This window comes from Ovis aries, chromosome 2 (genome assembly GCF_016772045.2).
Source record: "Ovis aries strain OAR_USU_Benz2616 breed Rambouillet chromosome 2, ARS-UI_Ramb_v3.0, whole genome shotgun sequence".
NCBI lineage: Eukaryota > Metazoa > Chordata > Mammalia > Artiodactyla > Bovidae > Ovis > Ovis aries.
The window spans coordinates 245,433,805-245,459,338 of NC_056055.1; the positions used below are offsets into that span (position 1 = coordinate 245,433,805).

The 25,534-nt window shown below is 38.8% G+C and overlaps 1 protein-coding gene across 50 annotated transcripts in view; it reads left to right on the forward strand.

Annotated features, from left to right (window-relative positions):
- EIF4G3 (eukaryotic translation initiation factor 4 gamma 3) overlaps positions 1-25,534 on the forward strand; it is a 356,271-nt gene that overhangs the window by 218,997 nt on the left and 111,740 nt on the right. For 30 of the 50 annotated variants that reach the window (XM_060410690.1, XM_060410702.1, XM_060410710.1 and 27 more), the window contains 2 exons: positions 6,633-6,741; positions 14,000-14,836. In XM_060410690.1, the coding sequence (XP_060266673.1) occupies positions 6,633-6,741; positions 14,000-14,836 (946 nt within the window). The remainder of the gene's footprint in view (positions 1-6,632; positions 6,742-13,999; positions 14,837-25,534) is intronic. The other 20 variants (XM_042244658.2, XM_060410703.1, XM_060410696.1 and 17 more) reach the window with 1 other exon arrangement.

Genomic DNA, 25,534 nt, shown 5'->3' on the forward strand with positions numbered 1-25,534 from the left:
CCTTCTCCTCCTGCCCTCAATCTTTCCCAGCATCAGGGTCTTTTCAAATGAGTCAGATCTTCCCATCAGGTGGCCAAAGTATTGGAGTTTCAGCTTCAACATCAGACCTTCCAAGGGATATTCAGGACTGATCTCCTTTAGCATGGACTGGTTGGATCTCCTTGCGGTCCAAGGGACTCTCAAGAGTCTTCTTCAGCACCATAGTTCCAAAGCATCAATTCTTCGGCACTCAGCTTTCTTTATAGTCCAACTCTCACATCTGTACATGACTTCTGGAGAAACCATAGCCTTGACCAGATGGACCTTTGTTGGCAAAGTAATGTCTCTGCTTTTTAATATACTGTCTAGGTTGGTCATAACTTTGCTTCCAAGGAGCAAGCATTTTTCAATTTTATGGCTGCAGTCACCATTTGCAATGATTTTGGAGCCCCAAAAAATAGTCAGCCACTGTTTCCCCATCTATTTGCTATGAAGTGATGAGACCAGATGCCATGATCTTAGTTTTCTGAATGTTGAGCTTTGGGCCAACTTTTTCACTCTCCTGTTTGACTTTCATCAAGTGGCTCTTTAGTTCTTCTTCGCTTTCTGTGATAAGGGTGGTGTCATCTGCATATCTGAGGTTATTGATATTTCTCCCGGCAGTCTTGATTCCAATTTGTGCTTCTTCCAGCCTAGTGTTTCTCATGATGTACTCTGCATAGAAGTTCAATAGGCAGGGTGACAATATACAGCCTTGATGTACTTCTTTCTCTATTTGGAACACAGTCTGTTGTTCCCTGTCCATTTGTAACTGTTGCTTCCTGACCTGCATTCAGGTTTCTCAAGAGGCAGGTCAAGTGGTCTGGTATTCCATCTCTTTCAGAATTTTCCACAGTTTGTGGTGATCCACATAGTCAAAGGCTTTGGCATGTTGCCTTTACCAGTTTGTTTTTTCATTTTGCATTTTTATTGTTTCTAGTTTTTTGTGTAGAGAAGTTCCTTTAATATTTGTTGTAAAACTTGTTTGGTGGTGCTGAACTCTTTTAGCTTTCAGTTGCCTCTAAAGCTTTTGATTTATCCATCAAATCTGAACAAGGACTTTGCTGGATAGAGTCTTCCATTTTCTCAGGACCTTTCTCTCTCTCTCTCCTCCTCCTTGGACCCCTATAATGTGAATATTTAGTGTACTTGATATTGTCCCAGAGGTCCCTTAAACAGGCCTGTTTTCTTCCTTCTGCTCAGTGGCAGTGAACTCCATGACTCTCTTCCAGCTTACGGATCCATTCCTCTGTGTCTGTCTACTGCGATGCCCTTTAGTGTATTTTTCATTTCATGTGTTGTATTCTTCATCTCTGGTTGGTTGGTTCTTCATATTTTTCTAACTCTTTGTTAAAAGCTTCTAAGTTCTCATTCCGTACCCATTTTTCTCCTGACTTCTTTATCATTTTTGTGATCATTACTCTGATGTCTTTTTTTGGTAGATTGCCTGTCTTCACTCCACTTCGTTTTTCCCTGTCATTTTATCTTGTTCCTTCACCTGGAACATGTTCCTCTGCCTCCTCATTTTGACTGAGTTGCTTTTTTCTGTTTTTATGTATGAGGTAGGTTGGTCCCATTTCTCAGCCTTGGGAAAGTGTCCGTCTGTAGGAGACCCCCTGTTTCCCCCAGCAGTGCGGTTCCCTCTTGTCACTCGAGCTGCATGCTGTAGGGGTTCCTGCTCAGAGGGCTAAGCTGGTCCTTCTTGTGTAACAGGCTGACCATGTGGCTGATCTGGTAGACTCTTTTGGCCCTTAGTGTATCTGACTGCCAGGCCCTGCCTTGTGTGGATGCTGCTGGGAGCTATTCAGTGGGCCTGATCAGGAGATAGCTTGTGGTAGATTCCTCGGGGCCTTTGGCCTAGTACTGACTAGGCAGTATACACCAGGTCCTGGGGTTAGTAGTGTCCTGCAGAACTAGTTCCTGAAATCTGGCTGCAGACCTTAGGGATCCTAGAACTTGTTTCAGATTGTTGGTGGGGGAGCCAGGTCCTTAACACGGTTCAGTGTCACATCTGGGGCATCCTGAAACTTGTGTCGACCTGCTAGTGAACTGAACCTCGGCCCAGCTGATCCCAGGGTAAGGTCTGGCCTGGTGTGAGTGGGCTGGGTCTGCAGGCTGAAGGATCATAGTTTTCTTGCATCTGATGTCTGCCCGTGTCGCGTGAGGCTGGTCTAGTGTCTCAAGCAGGCTTCCTTGAGGGAAGGGACACTGGTTGCCTGTTGATGGTTGGAAGGGAGTTCTTGGCCCTCAAGTGGGAAGGGACATGTCTTCAGGCATGTCTGAAGGTGACTGTGGGCTCAAGAAGTCTTTTGGCAATTTGTCTGTTTATGGGTGGGGCTCTGTTCTTCCCCAGTTGGTTGACCTGAGGCATCCCAGTGCTGGTGCCTAAAGCTGTCCTATGGGATTAAGATTAGAATTTGGAGCTAGTGAGCCAAGAGCTGTGTTCAGGCAGTAGAATGTCCCCAGTTATTATCTGTGTGCTCAGGGTGAGCCACAGTCACCACCCATCCTCCCCTCCTCTCCCCACCTCTCCAGAAGACTGCCCCAGACCAGCAAGTAGGCCCAGGCTCCTGCCATATTACTGCTTTTGTCTTGAGTCCCAGTGCATATAAGATTCTGTGTACACCCTTTAAGAGTGGCGTTTCTATTGCCCCCAGTCCTATGGGGCTTCCAGAGTTAAGCCAGAATGGCCTTCAAAGCTGCGTGCTCTGGGGTCTCACCTTCTAGGTGCAGGACCCCTGGACTGGGGAGTCTCACTCGTACTCCTCTTGGAAATCCTCTGCGGTATAACACTCTCATTTGTGCATTGCCCACCCAAGGGTATGGGATTTGGTTATATCATGAGTCTGCCCCGCTACCCATCTGGCAGTTCCTTCTTTACATCTTTAATTATAGATCTTTTCTGGTAGGCACCAGTCTTTTTCATCAGTGGTTTTTGTATAGACAGTTGAGATTTTGATGTGCTTGTGAGAGGAGGTGAGCTCACTCTTTTTTACCCTACCATCTTCTGTACTCTAAAGAAATGGATTTTAAACTGTACAAAGAGGCATTTAAGACAGTCCCAGATACTGTTACCTCTTTCACGTGCTGTATTCTATTTTTTTTTTTTAATGAATTCTTCCAGTGGGCACACATCTACCATTCTCCCTTCAGGCTAGTACTTCAATGTATACTTTAATGTATACATTTTTAACAAAATAGATTCTCAAGTAATCTTTATAAAGGGAACTCACTTTTTGGGTACTATCAAGTGTGTGATATCTTGCCAAACTTACTGTAAATAAGCTTCCTTAACACTCTGTTTGAAAAGTGAGATTTTTTTTTCTTCTGCTTGAACTTTGGTTTTGAAAAATTTGGTGTGGGGAGGGAATTTAGTGATGAAATAAATCATGAACTATTGCAGCAATGTGATGTTGCCAATCAACCCTCATCTTCTGGCTCTGATCATCTTTATTGAGTTATTTTACATTTTGACACCAATTGATCTTTCAGACTGATTTTTGTAAATTTTCCCTCCTGTCGATAGTGAAAGTGAATGAAATGCAGTGCTTTTGAAATTCCTTAAACATATTCTCAACAGAGTAGATCATTACCTAGGAAGAGATGAAACTTGAGATTAGCTAAAATTTTAGATTATTCTAAATTAAAATTAATCTGAAGCAAGATTAAAGTATTGATGTGTATTAGTGTGTTATTTTCTTAGTCCTGTCAGAGGCTTTAGAGAATGCTGAAGTTGGATGACACTGTAAGATCTTTGATTCCTTTTCATTTTACAGCTGAGCATTACCTTTTTTTTTTTTTTTGGCTGCAGAGAGCAGCAGGTGAGATCTTAGTTCCTTGACCAGGAATCTAACCTGTGTCCCCTGCACTGAAAGCTTGAAGTTTTTACCATTGGACCACTAGGGAAGTCAGTAGCTATGGAAACTGAGTACTTTCCTAGCATTCTGAGTCTATGTATTAGATACCTGGATTTGGAACTATGAGTTAACCAGCCAACCATGAGTCACTCTTTTCTTAGAAATCTTTATACATAAAATCTTCCTAGCACATTGCTGATGGAAAAATGTCTGTGCAGTTGTCTATTTAATATGATTGAAGGTATTTTAATCTTAGATGAAAAAACTCTGATCTATACAGATTTATGGATACTTATAGATACCATCAGTCTTTTACTCTCTTAAGAATCTCACCTTCGCCATGTGTCATTTATTCTGGTGACCTTCTTTCAGCAGATACCCTTTTCTCAATAGGTTATTCATTTCCCAGACTATTTAAATAGTTAATATTTTATTTCTTTCTGGTAAACATGACACAGTATACAGATCTTTCTTTCCCGAGTTATGTAGATGACTATTTAATAAATGTTTGAAATTAAAAGACACTTACTCCTTGGAAGGAAAGTTATGACCAACCTAGACAGTGTGTTGAAAAGCAGAGACATTACTTTGCCAACAAAGGTCCGTCTAGTCAAGGCTATGGTTTTTCCAGTGGTCATGTATGGATGTGAGAGTTGGACTGTGAAGAAAGCTGAGCGCCGAAGAATTGATACTTTTGAACTCTGGTGTTGGAGAAGACTCCTGAGAGTCCCTCAAACTGCAAGGAGATCCAACCAGTCCATCCTAAAGGAGATCAGTCCTGGGTCTTCTTTGGAAGGAACAATGCTAAAGCTGAAACTCCAGTACGTTGGCCACCTCATGCGAAGAGTTGACTGATTGGAAAAGACTCTGATGCTGAGAGGGATTAGGGGCAGGAGGAAAAGAAGATGACAGAGGATGAGATGGCTAGATGGCATCACTGACTCGATGGACCTGAGTCTGAGTGAACTCTAGGAGTTGGTGATGGACAGGGAGGCCTGGCGTGCCGCGATTCATGGGGTCGTGAAGAGTCGGACACGACTAAGCGACTGAACTGAACTGAAATAACATAGACTCTTTCCTTTGTTCTAGAGCTGTTTTCAGCCATAAAATCCAACTGAGTCCCTACAGTCATCCCTCCTTATCCACAGGGGATTGGTTCCAGAACCCCCACAGATAGCAAAATCTGCAAATGTTTAAGTCTATAAAAGTCTAAAAAGTGAAATGAGTAGTACAGTCGAGTCTGCATATCTGTGGGTCACGCATCTGTGAATACAGAAGAGTGACCTTTATTTTCCCTTACGGCTATGATTGCTTCCTAACTTTTAAATTTTAATAATAAAAAATTTTTCCCACTGGAACTAAGAATTCAGAGTAGAATAATCACGGTATTACTATCCATTTGTCAGTGATTCAGAGTTGAAAATAGAAACTCTTCATTTTTTACATATGGAAATATAATTTTAGTGATCTTCATTTAGAAGAAATTGTGGAATGTGAGTACTTTCATGATTTATAATGAAGAAGTGAAATAATACTATTTTCTATGTTTTTATATGTTATTTTGCGCATCATGTATAGTCTTACATAAATTATGCACATTGTACATCATGAAAAGCAGTTAGTTAAATGACATCATAAATAATAGATGTTTGAACTCATTTCATGTTCCTACACTCTGTGAGACATACTGATTCAAATATATTTTTCATAAACTCCTACTTTTAAGTGGCCCTATCTACCCCGAATTTCCCCCTACCCTCCAAAAAAATAAAAGTCAGATTGTGCAGAGAGCTCTGCTCTGATAGCACTGGTAGAATTTGATGTGGACGATTATAGCTATGAAAAATTGACCTTAGATCTCCGAGGAGAGACACTGCTTTCTTGTGTGGCTGTTGTGTAACCCTCAAGTCCAGAACAAATACCTAACTGGAATGTGATGTAGATTGAATGTTCTTGTTCTTTCTTGTATAATTCTTGTTCCCTCTAAGTTGAAACATGGCTGCAGTGTTTTTCAGCCTACTCTGCTAGGATTTTGATGGACATTTTCATTCCATATACTGGCTGAGTGCAAAGAAGGGTTTTCTCTTACCTGTGAAAAGCCAGATATTTTACTCAGCTTTCTGCCTCTGAGACTATATCATCCTTGACCCAGAATCTAAAGACATTTTAAGGCGAAAGTTCCTTTAAAGGCTTTCCAAGTTGCATTTCACCTCTATGATTATATGGACAAATGATAAGAATCACCATTCTCTATTGTTTTCTTGAATCAGTAACTGGTTTTAATACCCATCATGTTTTGTTTGTCCTGGTTTTGACTGATGAACTATCAATACTTTGCTAGGTAATTTATAAATGAAGTTGGCCAATTCCGATTGGTCTTAACTGAGAAGATGCTGAATTCCTTCTCAGATGTGACATCTGTCGTTAAGTTGAAAGTCTGTCCTTAGAAGGAACACTGGAGAATGCATTGTACTAATAATTGTTGCGCGGTCTTCTCTTGCTATGGTTAATATTAATCATCTCTTTCCCCTCCCCCCTTTCTTGCTGCCTCTTTTCCTTTCCTTCCTTGTCTTCCCATATACTTTTTGAATTTATTAAACTGGCCTATATACTTTTTCCTTGCTTTTCTTGTTTGTTTGTTTTTGTTTTAAATTTTGTGACCTCCTGCCTTTGTCTTCCCCACTTGCTTGGGTTCCATGTTGCTAGTTTTTATGTTCGCACGCTCATTATCACCCTTTTTTGTACTTCAAATCCCAGCAGCTGCCCAGCCAGGTCCCCGAGCACAGCCCTGTGGTCTATGGGACTGTGGAGAGCCCTCATCTTGCTGCCAGCACCCCTGTCACTGCAGCGAGCGGCCAGAAGCAAGGTTTGTGCACGACTGTTTTCCTCCCTCTTCCCTTTAGTCTCTTTTTCTAGAAAACTTAATTATGTTGCCTCATCATTTAAAAGTAAGAATAAAACATGAGGATTATCTAGAATCCCCACTTTTATAACAAAGCTTTGAGATAGAAAATCAAAGTGTTCTACCTCTAAGAAAGTAAAGTAGGTATGGTACGATGAGTAAAAGTTTTTCCTACATTTTGGTAATGCCTCATTGTCAAATGTGTATTTATAGGTATAAGCTTAGCTGCCTTAAATGGATTTTTTCGGAACAAGGTTGAGGAAGATAAATCGATGTATATATTGCTTTGTCAGAACAGCAATTTCTGTTCGTAAGTTTAGCATGTTCATGTGTATCTTACTATTTTTAAAAACATTAAACGTTACTTCTTAACAAGCTTGGCTTCTGTAGCCTCAGTTGAAGGTAGTACTGAGTTCAGATCCTGACTGCATCTGGTAGTATTTGGTCTTGATGAGTTATTATGCTGAATATCTTAATTTCTTCATTTACTAAATGGAATGAGGAATAGCTTCCTTATAGAGTTGTTATGGGGACATACCAAGCATTGGAAAAACACTTAGTAAATTACAGCCTGGTAAATTTTCAAATTGTGGTGTTGGAGAAGACTCTTGAGAATCCTTTGGACTGCATGGAGTTCAAACTAGTCAATTCTAAAGGAAATCAACCTGCAATATTCTTCGGAGGGACTGATGCTGAAGCTAAAGCTCCAATACTTTGGCCACCTGATGTGAAGAGCTGACTAGTTGGAAAAGACCCTGATTCTGGGAAAGATTGAAGGCAGGAGGAAAGGGAAACAACAGAGGATGAGATGGTTGGATGACATCACTGACTCAATGGATGAATTTGAGCAAACTCTGGGAGATGGTGAAGGATAGATAAGCCTGTTGTGCTGCAGTCCATGGGGTTGCAAAGAGTTGGACATGACTGAGTGACTGAACAACAGCAACAAAATTACAGCCATTATTATTGTCCAGAATCATACTAAAGTCTCCCCTATTAACCTTGGACATAAGGGACCAAATGTTTGGTGAAATGAGTACACATATTACCCTTTGGATTAAGAATAGAAAACTTGAAGGAAAATCTCATGCCAGAAAGTAGGATATCATAGCCTCTCCTTCTTTCCTGCATAGTTGGATCTAGGTTGACCTTTCAGCTAAAATTGGGAGAATTCACTAGGTACAGGGGGAAGCAGGTTACTATGTTCATGCTTTTATAATCTTTCTGACTTTATTCTAAGAATGATTAAAATCCTGTGTGTTTTCTGTTTTCTCGAATTATTTATTCTTCCAGACACCTATTATTCTGTAGCTGATGTGTACTTTCTGTACTTTTTAAAAATTATTCTTTAAAAAGCTTTGGGTTTGGCACATAATGAAAATGGAGGTATTTAGTACTATTGTTTTTTCACTAGACTACAAGTTAATCACTCTCACAAACTTGTAATGCATGGTTTTGATGTTATTTTATAGTGTGCGAAAGTAGTATGGTATTCTTTCCCTTTAGTATTCAGTAGCCTAGTATTGAACATAGACAAGCCTAAATTTTGTTTAATGAAATAATTCTAAGTCACAACATAAGTAACGTATCCTAAATCTTTGGAATACTTCTACAAGTTGCACTGTCAAATACTACTTTCAGCAGTGTTCAGAGTTGGAGACTCATAACATGTTTAAAGTTAAATTTTTTAGTGTTAAAACCATTCACCTTGCAGGAGGGCAGTTTGTAGGTATTGTGGAAGGCTACTTCCTATTGATCAAGCAGTCTTGAGTAATTCAGATTACTTTCAGTCTGAGTTAAGAATTTTCAGGGTTCAAGATGTCATTTCTTTTGCATGGTCATTGAAAAAGCAAGAGAGTTCCAGAAAAAACATCTATTTCTGCTTTAGTGACTATGCCAAAACCTTTGACTGTGTGGATCACAATAAACTGTGGAAAATTCTGAAAGAGATGGGAATACCAGACCACCTGACCTGCCTCTTGAGAAACCTATACTCAGGTCAGGAAGCAACAGTTAGAACTGGACATGGAACAACAGACTGGTTCCAAATAGGAAAAGGAGTGCGTCAAGGCTGTATATTGTCACCCTGCTTATTGAACTTCTATGCAGAGTACATCATGAGAAACACTGGGCTGGAAGAAGCACAAGTTGGAATCAAGATTGCCGGGAGAAATATCAATCACCTCAGATATGCAGATGACACCACCCTTATGGCAGAAAGTGAAGAGGAACTAAAAAGCCTCTTGATGAGAGTGAAAGAGGAGAGTGAAAAAGCTGGCTTAAAGCTCAACATTCAGAAAACGAAGATCATGGCATCTGGTCCCATCACTTCATGGGAAATAGATGGGGAAACAGTGTCAGACTTTTGGGCTCCAAAATCACTGCAGATGATGATTGCAGCCACGAAGTTAAAAGACGCTTACTCCTTGGAAGCAAAGTTATGACCAACCTAGATAGCATATTGAAAAGCAGAGACATTACTTTGTCAACAAAGGCGCGTCTAGTCAAGGCTATGTATTTTCCAGTGGTCACGGATGGTTGTGAGAGTTGGACTGTAAAGAAGGCTGAGCGCCGAAGAATTGATGCTTTTGAACTGTGGTGCTGGAGAAGACTCTTGACAGTCCCTTGGATTGCAAGGAGATCCAACCAGTCCATTCTAAAGGAGATCAGTCCTGGGTGTTCTTTGGAAGGACTGATGCTAAAGCTGAAACTCCAGTACTTTGGCCACCTCATGGGAAGAGTTGACTCATTGGAAAAGACTCTGATGCTGGGGGGTATTGGGGGCAGGAGGAGAAGGGGACGACAGAGGATGAGATGGCTGGATGGCATCACCAACTCGATGGATGCGGTTTGCGTGAACTCCAGGAGTTGGTGATGGACAGGGAGGCCTGGCGTGCTCTGATTCATGGGGTCGCAAAGAGTCGGACACGACTGAGCGACTGAACTGAACTAAACTGAACTGAATCTTTTTTGCTAGTTATAATTATGCTAAACATACTTAAGAATTACCAAGCAGAGAGGCCTTAAAATGTTTTCTTTATGCTGGCTTTCTCTGTAGATTGATGTATGGTACTAAGAATTCATAATATTTTGATGGTGGTAGCTCTGACCTAAGATTTTTGGATTAGGAGATACCTGTGTATCTCGTCACATTTAGGCATTGATTTACGAGAGAAGAAATGCAAAATTCTTTGTTTCCTCTCATTTTTTTCTTTTAGGCCTAGTTGAAAGTTGAGTAATGAAATCAGCATTTCAAGTTGATGTTTGATGTGAGTTTGGGTGAATTAAAAAATGTTTGACATTACCTTGGACTTCCCTGGTGGCTTAGACGGTGAAGTGTCTGCCTACAGTGCTGGAGACCTGGGTTCGATCCCTGGGTCAGGAAGATCCTCTGGAGAAGGAAATGGCAATCCACTCCTGTACTCTTGCCTGGAAAATCCCATGGATGGAGGAGCCTAGTAGGCTACAGTCCATGAGGTCACAAAGAATCAGACATGGCTGAGCGACTTCACTTCACTTCACCTTGATCAAAGAATAACTTCCATTTTAGATATATTTCATAGGGCTTACAGTAACTTTTTGGGACTACTGCTTTCTTCCTCTAGTACTAACTATTCTCCAGAAAACTCAATAATACTGATTTTCTATTTTTAATTCTGTCCTTAACTTGTCAATATGTATAATAGTTTTCAGAATAGTTTTCTTTTTTAAACTAAATGTATGTAATTCAAATAATATTAGAAAGGGTTCATCATTTTTCAGATAATTTTTTTTATAGTTAAAGTATTTTAAAAAGTTACTTAACTGTAGATTCATTTTGAAATTAAAGTACGATACAAAACTACACTGTTTGAAAAGTTGTTACATTGTCCTCAGAAACAATAGATTCTGTATTCTACGTTCAGATTGGTTTTTCTTTCTTGATGGAAATATTACTGATGGTTTGTACTGGGATCCCATTTTATCCCCAAAGTCTCCCACTAGTTTGATTCACTTTAATACTTCTTTTTCCATAGTACTGCCTTTCCCCCTCTGAATTGGAAGAATTTTGAATTTGAAATCAGTTTCAGTTTCTTGCACTTTTAACTTTTAAAACCCTATCTGTAAATTAGGAACATGATAGTTTTTATTCCACTGGTGATTATAAGACTTAGAGGACATTAAGTATATACGGTATTTTATGTTTCCTGGCTCATATTAAGTGCTTAAAAAATATTAGCTGCCATAATGGTCTGGATTTCTGTTTCTGATGTTCACAGCTGGACTAGTTACATGCAGACCAAGTTTTCAGACAAATATGTCATTTCCCATTTGTTTTGGTACTTGATAAAAAAGGAAAGATCTCAACTTGATTTATATCAATAGAAAGACTGTTGAGTGAATTAACACTTTGAGTTGGTGTTGATAGTGTAGAGACACAGCTTAAATGATTGAACAATGTTTGAAAAAGTGCATTCAGTCCAGTGTATTGGGGATATGGTATGTATAATTAAATACAAATAAAAGTTACCTGTGCCTTAGTAGGTTTTAAAAGCACTTGATACAGAGTAGGTGTGCAATGAATGGTATTCTGTTGTAAATTCAACAAGTTGTTATACCAGTGTAGCTCAGTAAGGGCACCTTGGAAATTTAGGATGAAACTGTTCTCTGTCAAATGAGACTGTCCCTCAAATAGCAAAATACTTAGCATTCCTGGCCTCTCCCCACTAAGTGATAGTAACACTCTGTCCTCTCTAGCTCCTGACAACCAAAGGGCGCCCATCTAGGAGATTGGTTGCACTACCCTGTGAGAATAAAGGGAGCAGTTTTTCCTTTTTATAAATTTGACCTTCTTGACCTTCGTTATAGAAACTGGTTAAGCAGAAAGAAAAACTATCTGTCTCATTATCCATATGGTAGCGTGTGTGTAACTCTAGGCTTTCTCATATGGATCTGTGTTAGTATTATATTTGCTGTTGTTTTCACCAGTAGTTTATTCTCTACATGCAGTTGTGCCCTGTTTGTTTAAAAAGTGTCTTTTATTATAAACACCCTTCTGTGTCATTAAATACTCTTTTAAAAGCTTATTTTAAATGATTGCAATAATATACTAGTATATTCCCAGGCCATTATTTCTTTAACAAATCCCTTATTGATAGACATTTAATTTATTTTCCTATTTTTGCTCTTATAAACATTGTTGCTTTAAATACTCCACACCTCTCTCTGTCTTTGCTCACTCTTCAATGATTATTTTCTTAAAAAAATTATTCAAGATGAAATTCCCACAGATTCCTGAAAATGGCCCAATAGTATGAACATTTTGAATGCACTGTATTAGATTTCAGACTATCATGGCTCTTCAAAGCATACTCTTAATAGTAAAAGTTCTTAGAGAAATAAAACTAATGTTCTTTGTGATCTGTTATTTCTTTTAGCTTTCTGTATTAAAACCATAACAAATTCATTAAAGGACTTATTTCAGAATAAGGAGCTCACAAAAATAATTTTAAAATTTTGTTTCTCGTTTTCTTTATTAATGTTAGATATTTCTAAAGAGTATATAGAAGTTTCACAAGTCTGCTTTTGTTTGATTTTTTTACTCTTATAAATTAATAATTGAATTGATATACTCTTGTTAATATGAGATTTGCTCTTTTCTAATGTTTGATTCATCTAGGTTTCATTCGGTGGTCATAAAGGGTGGTTAATATACTGATGTGCTTTAAAAGGGGTATCTTATAATGTAAGTGACCCTTGTAGCAGTTTTTCCAGTGAATTGGAAATTCATTTGGGATATTTTAATAAATACGTATTACATGTACTAAATATAATAGATGTGTTTCTTTGAAATGTTTTTGTCTATTGCCCAGGCAACTTAGTCTGAGGTATTTGGCTTTGAGAACCGATTGACCTTATTTCTCCATTATAGTAAATAGGCAGAGTTTTGGAAACACTGGATGCTAAGCCCATCAATTGAAGTGAATTTTAAAGCCAATAAAAGTAGTTGCAGTGAATGAATTAGCCTTTAACAGTTTAATTTTGCCATCTGTTTATCTGATTAATGAGCATATTTTCTCTGACAGGCTTACTTGAAATTTATTGTAAACACTCAGTTTCACTGATACATAAAGATTTTTGGCAGAGAAAGTTAAGTCCCTTTCAGTTTAGTTTGTCTTTTAGCAGAGCTTAAAATTTTTGTTTGCATTTGGTGAACATATTCATGAATATCTGTTTTTACCACTGGAGCCTGTTTGGTTTCCAGTCTTGTACTTCCTAAACAGAACAATCTAAGTGTCCTCTGATTTTATCTTCCTAGGCATGAATCACATATTTGTTTACCTGGAATTTTAAAATATGGAAATTTTCATGAGTTAGCATTTCTTTCATTTTCCTGGTACCTTTATTATGATTATTGACTTATCGCTCTTACTCTCAGTCTTTCTCTGTCTGTTTGTAGACACATGTTTTATATATTATTCTCATGTAAAGTGTTTTTTTAAATTGGACTTAATAGTCTGAATATTAACTTTGGTTTCTCTTTAAAGAATATATGTGTATTTTTTTACTATTGAAGATATAAGATAAATCTCTGGTTTTATTCCTTAACACTATTGCTAGTTATATGCTTCTTTTAAGAAATATGAGTTAAATTAACATCTCGATGAATTTTTATGTTCAGGAACTTGATTTCCCTGATAATAGATTTCACTGATAATAATGACACCGTAATTTTTCTTGAAATAGTTTTTTATGCAAGTAATACAAGTTGTTTATAAAAATCTCCCTCCATGCAGAAATATGTAGAACAAAAAATAATATCTGTGTCTAATTTAATCTCCAGCTATTTTCCCTTAAACTGTCCTGTCTCGCCACTATAGCGTATCCTTGGTAGAAAAATTTTACACAGAAGATCTCTCTACCTTAAAGAAAAGCCCTATTCTCATCCCAAGAATTGTTTCCTTTTAGTTTTGATGAGATTTTTCCATTGTATTCTTGACATAATCATTTAGTAAATTCACTCCTCTTACTTCAAAATAAACTTTATATGTGTTGGAGGTTAAGTAGTAACAGAAAATAGAAAAGAAATATGCAGTGTTTGGGGAGTGGCAAAATAATATTTTGATCTGTCTTCCACTGCTCATGTTTTAGAATAAGAGATTAAAAGAATTATCCCCAAATAATACAATATAATCTTTGATCCAAAAATTATTCTTAAATCGCTTTCTTTTTTCTTCCCCAGAAGAGAAGCCAAAACCAGATCCAGTGTTAAAGACTCCTTCCCCAGTCCTTAGGCTAGCCCTTAGTGGAGAGAAGAAAGAACAAGCAGGCCCGACGTCTGAGATCACTGCAATAGAGTCCATACCAGAGCTTCCTCTGCCTCCATCACCTACTGCTATTTCTCCACTTGCTCGAAGTACAGTTACTTCTCCCACCTCTGTTGCTCTTAGTAGCCAACCAATATTCACCACTGCAATTGATGACAGATGTGAACTCTCTTCCTCAAAAGAAGACACAGTTCCTATTCCCAGCCCCACATCTTGCACAGAAGCATCAGATCCTTTACCAACAGATGAAATTGATGATGATATATGCAAGAAATCTTGTAGTGTAGCACCAAATGATATTCCACTGATTTCTAGTACTAACCTAATTAATGAAATGAATGGAGTTAATGAAAAATTAGCCACGGAAAGCATTGTGGAAATAGTAAAACAGGAGGTGTTACCACTGACTCTTGAATTGGAGATTTTGGAAAATCCCCCTGAAGAAATGAAAGTGGAGTGTGTCCCAACTCCCATCACCCCTTCGATAGTTCCCTCCTTTTCTCCGTCTCCTCCAACTCCTCCAGCTTCTCCTCCTCCCACACCAGTTATCGTTCCTGCTGCTGCCACTAGTGTTAATACTGGTAGTGGTCCCACCGGAGTCCAGAGAGTCTTCGAAGAGGACGAGAACATAAGAACTTGCCTTAGTGAAGATGCAAAAGAGATTCAGAACAAAGTAGAGGTAGAAGCAGATGGGCAAACAGAAGAGATTGTGGATTCTCAGAACTTAAGTTCAAGAAAGAGCCCAGTCCCAGGTAAGTCATTCTGTTATTAATTGTATTATGCTTGCTGAACATGAAAATGCAGCAGTATTTGAGTTATTTTTTAATTGGCTACTTTCCTTGACTTCCAGAAACATCACATGAATGCTGAAATTCCTAGTCTGATTTCTTCAGTGGTGTGTTTATGTTTTAGTGCATCCAGCAAAGAGTTACTCCATTGTCTAAAAATGCAAATGAAATATCAAATATACAAAATGCCTCCAAGGTATATGTCACTGTACATGTGTTTTTTGTTTTTGCCTCGTTCATAACAATCATTTCCTCTGGGGTTAATTTTGTTGTTTTGGGGATGAAAACCAATCAAACCCAGCATGGTCTGTAGTCCCAAATCTTGTCTTCTCAGAATTTTAAAATCTAGTCAGTCCTTAACTTAAACGAATTCCTCTGTACAATACCTCTTCTTTAATCTTGCGTAAGGAATAGAGCAATCAGAATGTCAAAAGGTTTATAACTAGTTCTGGAAAATAAATGTACCCTTTCTGTTTCACAGATCAGTATAATGGTCTTCCATTTTTTTCTTTTTAAAGTTTCATTTTTCCTGTATTATTAATTTATCATTATTTAATATCAGTATGATCAAAGTATTACATGCTTCTGAATTCAGAATTACTTCTTTTTAATGTAGCATCACCTAGAATCATGGATCTAACCATTAGGTTTTTATAATATTGAACAAATATTATCTGAGGCTTATCAACTATTCTTGATTTAGTAGCCGATAAGAATATTGCTTTTAACGAGTCAGCATGGCCTGTCTTCTAGACATTGCTCTGTACTGTATAATTTGCTCTTTGTATACCTGTCAAGTTACTCAATTTGACAAATGAGTGCTCTCCCTGCAGCTGATCTAGATATGTACTGGGGATGTTTTAGTCACCTACATCCCTGATATTTATTACTTATTCTGACCTGTCTAATAGGGAAATTTGGCAAGTCAAGTTTAAGATGTGGTTCTCCCACCCAACTCAGTTCCCAAGGTAATTCCCTCATGAAAATCTGTGAGAGGTGTCTGGTTCCTTGGAACTGCAGAACATCTAGTTCCTCAGTGAACCAGAGCAGGAAAAAAAACAATGCCAGGCCGTTGGGACTGGGAGAAATTTATCACAAGTGTGTATTAATCACCTGTTTCGTCAATAGACTGGCCTCTGTCACCATCAATATTCATAGTGCCGTCACTGTTATAGGAACCTTCTCCCTTGGTAGGGCAGTGATGTGGGGCTTTTTCATTACTCTTTGAAGAAACAATCTTACTTTTGGTGTGGCTGCAGGTGAGTGCCCCTCCAAAGAACATTTGTTTGTTGGAGAATAGTAATTTGTTTGACCCTTGATTTCTTTTTCCCTTCGTTTACCAACCTGTGAGTTGTCATTCAATGACTAGTGATATGATAGTTCCAAAAATAGGAGAGGCTATTGAAGACAAATGTTTAAAACATCCAAACAAATAATAGAAAGGAAAAGCAGGCATAGGGAATACAAGTCAAAGATACAGACTATATCTCAGAGCTGAAATCAGTGTAAAGCAGAATTCTACATTGATGTGCTACTTACACTCATCCCTGATATTCGTTCATTCTTTTAAGCAATTTGTCACTTAAGTGGCCGAGTACTCCCCTGGATAAATGGACAAACAGAATGAATTTAGGGCTAAGTAATCTTTATACGATGATATATTTTTTTTCCAAAATGCAGATTGCTCTTGGAATTAGTAATATTAGTTACCAGCACCTTTGCTCAGCTGTAAAGCAGAAGATAACAAAAAGAAAAAAAAAATCTTTTGCATGATTAGGGACAAGGTAGATGTTGGTGATGTCAGGAAGTAAAGTGTCTTGGCATTTTTCTAGTTTCATATTTCTTAACCTATAAATATATTCTGGAGGAACTAGAAGTTCAAAGTTTCCCTTTTATATCTTATACTCTTCAAAATCCAAAGTAAATGAACCTCAAGAAACCATGTACCTCTAGCATTTTTTTAAATTGTAATACTTAGCAAAAACATTCCTGACCCTCTCATTTCAGTATTAATATTTGTTAATGTTATTGCTATGAAAGTTAGCAATGAAAATTAACGAATCATTCTTTTTATCCCCCTCAAATTGTCATATGCTTAATGACTTCAGTCTTTTTTGCACTTATTTAGTTTACTTCGTTTACTTTGAGAGGCTATTAAAATCATAACACTTTGGCTCGGTATCAGCCTTTTGTTGTTGCCTTTTGAAAATTGCTCTTATTCTCTCTGCCTGAGGATGAGCACTTTAAAGCAGGGTTCAGAAACCACTTGCTTTTGACAGGTGTGATGCATCGAAGTATGTAGTAGTTGGTATAGAGGTTTAAAGCGGTAAAGTCAGACATGAGGGGTACGGTCCCTTACTTCTGATGGGAAACATTTTCTTGCAACTAGGTTGACTGGCACAAATTGCAGCAATTCTGGATACTTAGGGGTTGCAGAGAAAGCCCTATAAAATGAGAATTGTTTGTACCTTCAGGTTATGCTGAAAAGCCTCAGAGATGGGGGAGACGTTTGTTTACCTGATTTGTACTATCACTTCAACAGTTAAATATGAAAAAAATCTGTACTGATTTAAGTCTTAGGAATTTTTATTATGGGTTTTTTTATACTTGGTGAGGGAAGAAGAGAGGATTTCAGAGTTTGTGCAGGAACGTTCCCCACTTAGCCTTTCAGGAATTCATTTTGTGCAGCTTCATGAGTGTAGATGCTGTATAACATGTGTGCTATGTAACATGAACTTTTTCACTCTTAAAAACACTAGTGATTTTTTTCTTCTACTTTTCTTGTCTCTACTGATATAAAACTATTATTTGAAATTCTTTTGGCAGAAGGTGGTGTCTGATCTGTCTTTTGGCTTTGTTCATGGTTTGTTACTTCTTGGCATATTTTATAAATTTGTTTTATGAATTTATCTTCAGCTAAACTTTGCTGGATGTGTATATTAAAGGCAGGTCCTCCCAAAGCAGATTTTTGTTTATTTGTTACTGCATGTCTTGGGGAGAGCATTAACTGGTATGTAATCTGAGTTTTGTACTAAAACAACCTTCATACCACAATGTAAACTCATTCCCTGTGTATACTAATATTTAAGATAATGGAATCTCTGCCACCTGATTGAAACAAAACTTCTTTCTTTGTCATCACTCTAGGTTGGTTCACTGGTTTATTTTGGTCTTTGTTCTAGCATCCTTTTCACTCTGTTAGAGAAGTATCAGGGCTTTTTATGAGAATTCCAGTTCCAAGTCCCTGCTTTGTAGAGATCCAAGCTCTTGTTTCTCGCATGGGTGTTCAGATGTAAACTTTTTTATAGAGACATACACCGCAAAGTAGGAAGTCAAGAGATGCCTGGAATAGCAGGCACGTTTGTCCTTCAAGTACAAAATGAAGCAGGACAAAGGACAACAGAACTTGCCAAAAGAACAAACTGGTCATAGAAAACACCATCTTCCAACAACTCTACACATGGCCGTCACTGGATGGTCAACACCAAAAGAGACTGATTACGTTATTTGCAGCCAAAGTTGGAGACAGTCTATACAGTCAGCAAGAACAAGACCGGGAATTGGCTGTGGCTTATATCATGAACTCCTTATTGCAAAATTCTGACTTAAATTGAAGAAAGTAGAGAAAACCACTAGACCATTAGGTATGACCTAAACTAAATCCCTTATGATTATACAGTGGAAGTGACAAACAGATTCAAGGGTTTAGATCTGATAGAGAGCCTGAAGAACTATGGACAGAGATTTCTAACATTGTACAGGAGACAGTGATGAAAACCACCTCCAAGAAAAGAAATGTAAAAAGGCAAAAGGGGAGATACCAAGGGAACATTTCTTGCAAAGATGGGCACTGCTGCTGCTGCTGCTGCTAAGTTGCTTCAGTTGTGTCTGACTCTGTGCGACCCCATAGACAGCAGCCCACCAGGCTCCTAGGATTCTCAAGGCAAGAACACTGGAGTGGGTTGCCATTTCCTTCTCCAGTGCATGAAAGTGAAAAGTGAAAGTGAAGTTGCTTAGTCGTGTCCGACTGTTAGCGACCCCATGGACTACAGCCCACCAGGCTCCTCCGTCCATGGGATTTTCCAGGCAAGAGTACTGGAGTGGGGTGCCATTGTCTTCTCCAAAACATGGGCACAATAAAGGGCAAAAGCGGTATGGACCCAAAATAGAAGCAGAAGATGTTAAGAAGAGGTAGCAAGAATACACAGAAGAACTATACAAAAAAGATCTTAATGACCCAGATAACCACGATGGTGTTAATACTCACCTAAAGCCAGACATCCTGGAGTGCAAAGTCAAGTGGACCTTATTAAGCATCACTATGAACAGAGCTAGAGAATTTGATGGAATTACCGCTGAGCTATATCAGACCCTCAAAGCTGATGCTGTGAAAGTGCTGCACTCAATATGCCAGCAAATTTGGAAGACTCAGCAGTGACCACAGGACTGGAAAAGGTCAGTTTTCATTCCAGCCCCAAAGAAAGATAGCGCCAAAGAATGTGCAAAGTACTGCACAGTTGCACTCATCGCACATGCTAGCAAAGTAATGCTCAAAATTCTCCAAGCTAAACTCCCAACAGTATGTGAACTGAGAACTTCCAGTTGTTCAAGCTGGATTTAGAAAAGGCAGAGGAACCAGAGGTAAAATTGCCAACATCTGTTGGGTCATAGAAAAAGCAAGAGAGTTCCAGAAAAATAGCTACTTCTGCTTCATTGAATGCACTGAAGCCTTTGACTCTGTGGATCACAACAAACTAGAAAATATTTAAAGAGATAGGAATACCAAACCATCTCATTTGCCTCCTAAGAAACCTGTTTGCAGGTCAAGAAGCAACAGTTAGATCTGGACATGAAAAAAAGGACCAGTTCTATGTTAGTCATGGCTGTATATTGTCACCCTGCTTATTTAACTTATATGCAGAGTATATCATGTGAAATGCTTGGCTGGATGACGCACAAGCTGGAATCAGCATTGCCGGGAGAGATATCAATAACCTCAGATACATAGATGACACCACACTTATGTCAGAAAGCAAAGAGGAAATAAAGAGCCTCTTGATGAAAGTGAAAGAGAAGAGTGAAAAGGCTGGCTTAAAACTCAACATTCAAAAAACAAAGATCCTGGCATCTGGTCCCATCACTTCCTGGCAAATAGATGGGTAACAATGGAAACAGTGACAGACTTTTATTTTCTTGGGCTCCAAAATCACTGCAGATGATGACTGCAGACGCTTGCCCTTTGGGAAAAAAGTTATGAACAACCTAGATATCATGTTAAAAAGCAGACACATTACCTTGCTGACAAAGGTCTGTATAGTCAAAGCTGTGGTTTTTCCAGTAGTCATGTATGCATATAAGAGCTGAACTGTAAACAAGGCTGAGCTCTGGTGTTGGAGAAGACTCTTGAGAGTCCCTTGGAATGCAGGGAGATCAAATCAGTCAATCCTAAACGAAATCACTCCTCAATATTCATTGGAAGGACTGATGCTGAAGCTGAAGTTCCAGTACTTTGGCAACCTGATGCGAAGAACTGACTCATTGGAAAAGACCCTGATGCTGGGAAGGATTGAAGGCAGGAGGAGAAGGGGACAACAGAGGACGAGATGGTTGGATGGCATCATCAACTCAGTGGACATGAGTTTGAGCAAGCTCTGGGAGTTGGGGATGGACAGGGAAGCCTGGCGTGCTGCAGTCCATGGGGTTGCACATGATTTAATGACCGAACAACAACACAGCGTCCCACATACCCAGTATTGTAGCAGTTGCAGAGGTAGCAGCAACTGACCTTGTTTATGTGGCTTCCAAGAGTTTGCCTTACATTCGTTCAGGCTCAGCTAAGGCTGAAAGATGGTTTCCAGTTTCTATAGGCTGAAGATGAGAGATTTATTTCTCAAATGGAAATATGATTGTATGTTTTAAGAGATGTTAATAAAATTCTGATTCGTAGAGCCAATCACTTTGCTCTTCTCACATTAGTAAGCAGATAATAAAGTCTTTCAGTTTGTGTAAACTAATTTGAAAAAGACTTATTTTAAAAACCACAGCCTGAAGGTCTGTATCAGTAGTAGGAAATTTGAAATTTATTCTTGCCTTTGTTTGACTTAAACTTTCTAAGAAGTATTTGAAATTATTCCTGGAATATTTAGTTATTGGGGCTGAAAATAGATCCCTAGTGGTTTGAGAGTCCCATGAGCACAGTCCTTCCCATAATGTGTACCCTTCTAACCTAACTTCTCATTCTCCTCTGGAGAAATACCTTCTAAACCTTGTGATAGATCTTCTTACACATTCCTACTTCAGTGTCGTTTATCAACTCCAGTAGAGCAATTATGAAAGTAAGGACTGTTTACTCCCTTTTCTAGAGGCTTGAGTCTGAGTGATCCTTAGGCATAAGTAAATTGAAATGACTGGATTTCGCCACCTTGTTCATCAGAATATTTTCAACGAAGCTGCCTAAAAAGTACATTTCTCCACTGTCATTCTTACATTCTTGTTGCCTTCCACAGTGAAATCTTAAGCACTCTCTGGAGATCGCTGGTACTGGGTTAAATTCTGTCTGTATTCATATGCTATGGAATGAGTCCAGACACCTACCTGATGGTAGAGCTTATCCACGGACTCATGTGCCAAGTCTTTCTGGCAAGCATTTTGCACAGGTCCTCTTTGCCTCTTCAAATGGTATACCCTTCCCCACTATTTACAAAAGTTCATTTCTTTGCAACATGAGCCTTGAAGTTTCATTCATTGGTTATTAATTAACTTCTCATATGTATCTCTGTGAATAGACATAGGTTCTTTGTTCGAAATTCAGACCGCTTTCCCCCAGACTTAGTAAGTAATCTACTTCGAAAAGAAACCATTGTCCTTAATTTGCTTTCAGACAGGGTAGTCCAGACAGTTTAGGGGAATGTTGTTCTCTTTCAGGCAAGCCTAGTCATGCTAAGAGCTTTCTATTTCTCCAGTATACATCTTCACCTTGCACATAGTAGTCTTGACAAATATCTTGACAAGGAAATTTTCACTACTAACACAGAAAAAATGTGCAAAATGCATTTCCTTCAATATGTATTTCTTTTCCACTTTTCTATTGCTGTATTATTAGTACTTGGTAATTTGGTTGCAGTCATAGTGAAATCTTTTCATGTTTATAAGACCTTTTCTTAGGTATCACAAACATTAATCTTACGATTTAAAGTTCTTTCTGAAATATAATTATTCTCACTTTGCTATTAACAAAAATAAGCCATGGAAGTAAATTGGGTTTTTCAGGGTCACAAGAAGAGTTACAACCCAAGCCTTCTTTCATGTCACATTTCTGTTGTTCTTTCTAACATGCTGTTTGCATTTTGTTATAAGGTTCTTTTTACCTTTTCAGGATTTAGAGAGTATACATTTATGCATGTTTAAAAGGAGTTCTGAAAGCCCATTTGTTTCAGCCACAAATAGTTAATGAGGGTCTACTATGTTCTACATTGTTCTGGGCACTTGAGATTCATCACGGAAGAATTCAGTGATCCCTGCCCTAGTTGTAATACATTAGAAAGTTTTAAGTAGTATAAAAATAATCAAGCAGGGAAAGAAATGCTGGAGGGCCATCAGGTAATAACAGTTAAAGTGAAAGTGTTAGTCACTCAGTCGTGTCTGACTCTAGTGCCAGGCTCCTCTGTCCATGGAATTCTCCAGGCGAGAATGCCGAAGTAGGTAGCCATTCCCTTCTCCAGGGTATCTCCCCATCCCAGGGCTTGAACCCGGGTCTCCTGCACTGCAGGCAGTTTCTTTACTGTCTGAGCCATCAGGGAAGCCCTCATAATGATAACATTTTAATAATATGATTAAGGTTGTATTCCTCTATAGAAAATGCAATTTGAGCAAAGATGGAAGAGGAAGAATTACCTGATCTATACTCTTAACCAAATTCTGTGATTTTCCGTGTCCACTTTTCCTTTAGAGAACAGTGTTTTACTTTGTCTTCTTAAATTTCAGTAGGCAGAGCTCTGGACGAGATCACCTCCTGCGAATTTAAGTGCCTGCAGAAGCACATGCTGTGCGCCACCAACCATTCCTTTCACAACCTCCCTGTTGTGAAATCTGTAATCAGCCCAGCCTTCCCCACGCTCAGCAGATGACTTTGTTTCTGTCTTCTGGTTAGAAACTGAGTGCACGGTGTATGCCTTTTTGTACCTTCTGTTGGGGCTGCAACTCTGTCTCGATCCAAACTTTCATACGGATTTACTAGCTTCCCTTTTCGGTCTCCAGGTTTCTTTCTTATTGTAAATATGCTGAATTCTCTCTCAGACCATAAACACACCCTCACTCCTATATGTCCATTTGCTGCTGCTAAGTTACTTCAGTTGTGTCCGACTCTGTGTGACCCCATAGACGGCAGCCTACCAGACTCCCCTGTCCCTGGGATTCTCCAGGCAAGAACACTGGAGTGGGTTGCCATTTCCTTCTCCAGTGCATGAAAGTGAAGAGTGAAAGTGAAGTCACTCAGTCGTGTCCGACTCTTCGCGACCCCATGGACTGCAGCCCACCAGGCTCCTCCATCCATGGGATTTTCCAGGCAAGAGCACTGGAGTGGGGTGCCATTGCCTTCTCCAATACATCCATTTAGTTACCACTTAAACTCATGTTTCATCTTACCCAGTCTTCTCAAGAACAGTCTACCATTTCTGATTTTCCTCTGTTCACTGTTACTAATGTAGTCTGATTTATGCTCCCAATATGCTATAATATTCGTCTTTTACCACTTTTAATGCTATTGATCATTCTCTTCTTTAATTAAATTTATTTATTGTAATTTATATTCAATAAAATGCACTTTTTAGCATTAATTTCTGTGAATTTAGATAGACATGTAAAGTCATGTAATCACCACCAGTTAAAATACACAAGTTTCACCACCCCCAAAAGTTCCCTCATATTTGAGTTATATTCTGCTGATATTATTCAACACATTGTTCATGGGTAATTTCATCTAATGGTAGATGGCTCCAGTGGTATGTGCTAATGAATTTTTTTATCTCCATTCCAACCTCTCTTCTTAGTTTCTGTCTTACATTCCAATTGCCTGCCAAATAGCTCCACTTGGAAATCCCATAGTCATTATATTCAGTACCAAAGTAACCATCTGTTAATCACACCCAGTCTCTTTATTTTATGTCAGTGGCACTGGCTTTAATTAAGCTAAAATCCTTAGTGTGAATTCCCTGTTGACAGATTTCCTCCTTGAGTCATTCTTTTCTCACGTATGGTCGTTTAACAAGATTCTCTCATTTTACCTGATACGGGTGTTGAATTTGTCCTCTCCACTCCATTTTCTCCTGCCTTAGACCTGCACGTCTGCATGAATACCTCTCATTTCTGTGGCTCCAGCTTTGGCCCCTTCAAATTCATTCTACACTAAGTAGCATCTCTTTCAAGTAGAGATTGGTCTTGCGTTTCTGCTTAAACCCTTCAGAGTTTTGGGAGGTCCTGGGGAACATTCGCCCTCGTGATAAACACTAAGCCGCTCACTTTTGACTGTAATGTCTTCTTGTTATATTTTGTCACAGCACCAGTTCTCTGAGTATATATCCGTAAAATCGGAATGTAACTTTCTGTGTTATTCGATTAGTCTAGACACCAGCTGTATAGTATGAAGAGCAAAGCGACAGAGTCAGACACTGCTGAGCCTTGTCCTTTTCCCTTGTCTTTCTCTATGACCCTGAGTCTCTTAGCTCTGAATTGATTTTCTATGGAAAATGAAGATAATAATGCTATTTACTTCATACGTGTGTAGTGACAATGAAATGTGCTATATATATAAAGCACTTAGCATAGTGTCTAGCACATATTAAGGACTCTATAAAGGTTACATATTATTAATAGTAGTATTTTCAACTAGCATTACAGGCCCAAATGTTCTGTTTTAGCAAATGAGTGTCATCATTCCCTTAGGAATTTATGTCCCAGAGGAGAGAAGCTCTTGAATATGATAATATCTGAAAAGTTCTTAATTAAATTCTGGGCTTGAGATGGTAGAAAATCCTTAGAATAGTTCCTGTATGCATATATAACTTTGATTAAAGGATTTGTACTATTCAGTTCAGTTCAGTCATGTCGAACTCTTTGCGACCCCATGAACTGCAGCACGCCAGGCCTCCCTGTCCATCACCAACTCCCAGAGTTCACCCAAACTTATGTCCATCAAGTCGGTGATGCCATCCAGCCATCCTTTCTGCCCCTAATCCTTCCCAGCATCAGAGTCTTTTCCAGTGAGTCAACTCTTCGCATGAGGTGGCCAGAGTACCGTTATGTCAGTTAATTTCACAGTGGTCAGACGCGTCTCAAAGTGACCTCTGCTGCCGTTTGCATGGGAGAAGGTTTGCTTAGAATGTGAATTTTAAGGAGAGTCTATACCATTGAAATCCTTAATAAGCACCCATTAAAATAGAGGATAGTAATAACATGATTAACTTTTTGTTTAGGTCAGAAGTAGAAAATTAGCAAGAAGGGGAAAGAGAAAACCGAAAGGAATGGGGAACAAATCAGGCAGCCTCAGAGTGGAAGTAACCCAAGTCTTCATCAGCTGATGAGTTGATAAATATGATGCGTTCATCTGCACAGAATATGGACTATTATTAAGCCAAGAGAAGGCGTGAAGTGCTGATACATGCTGCA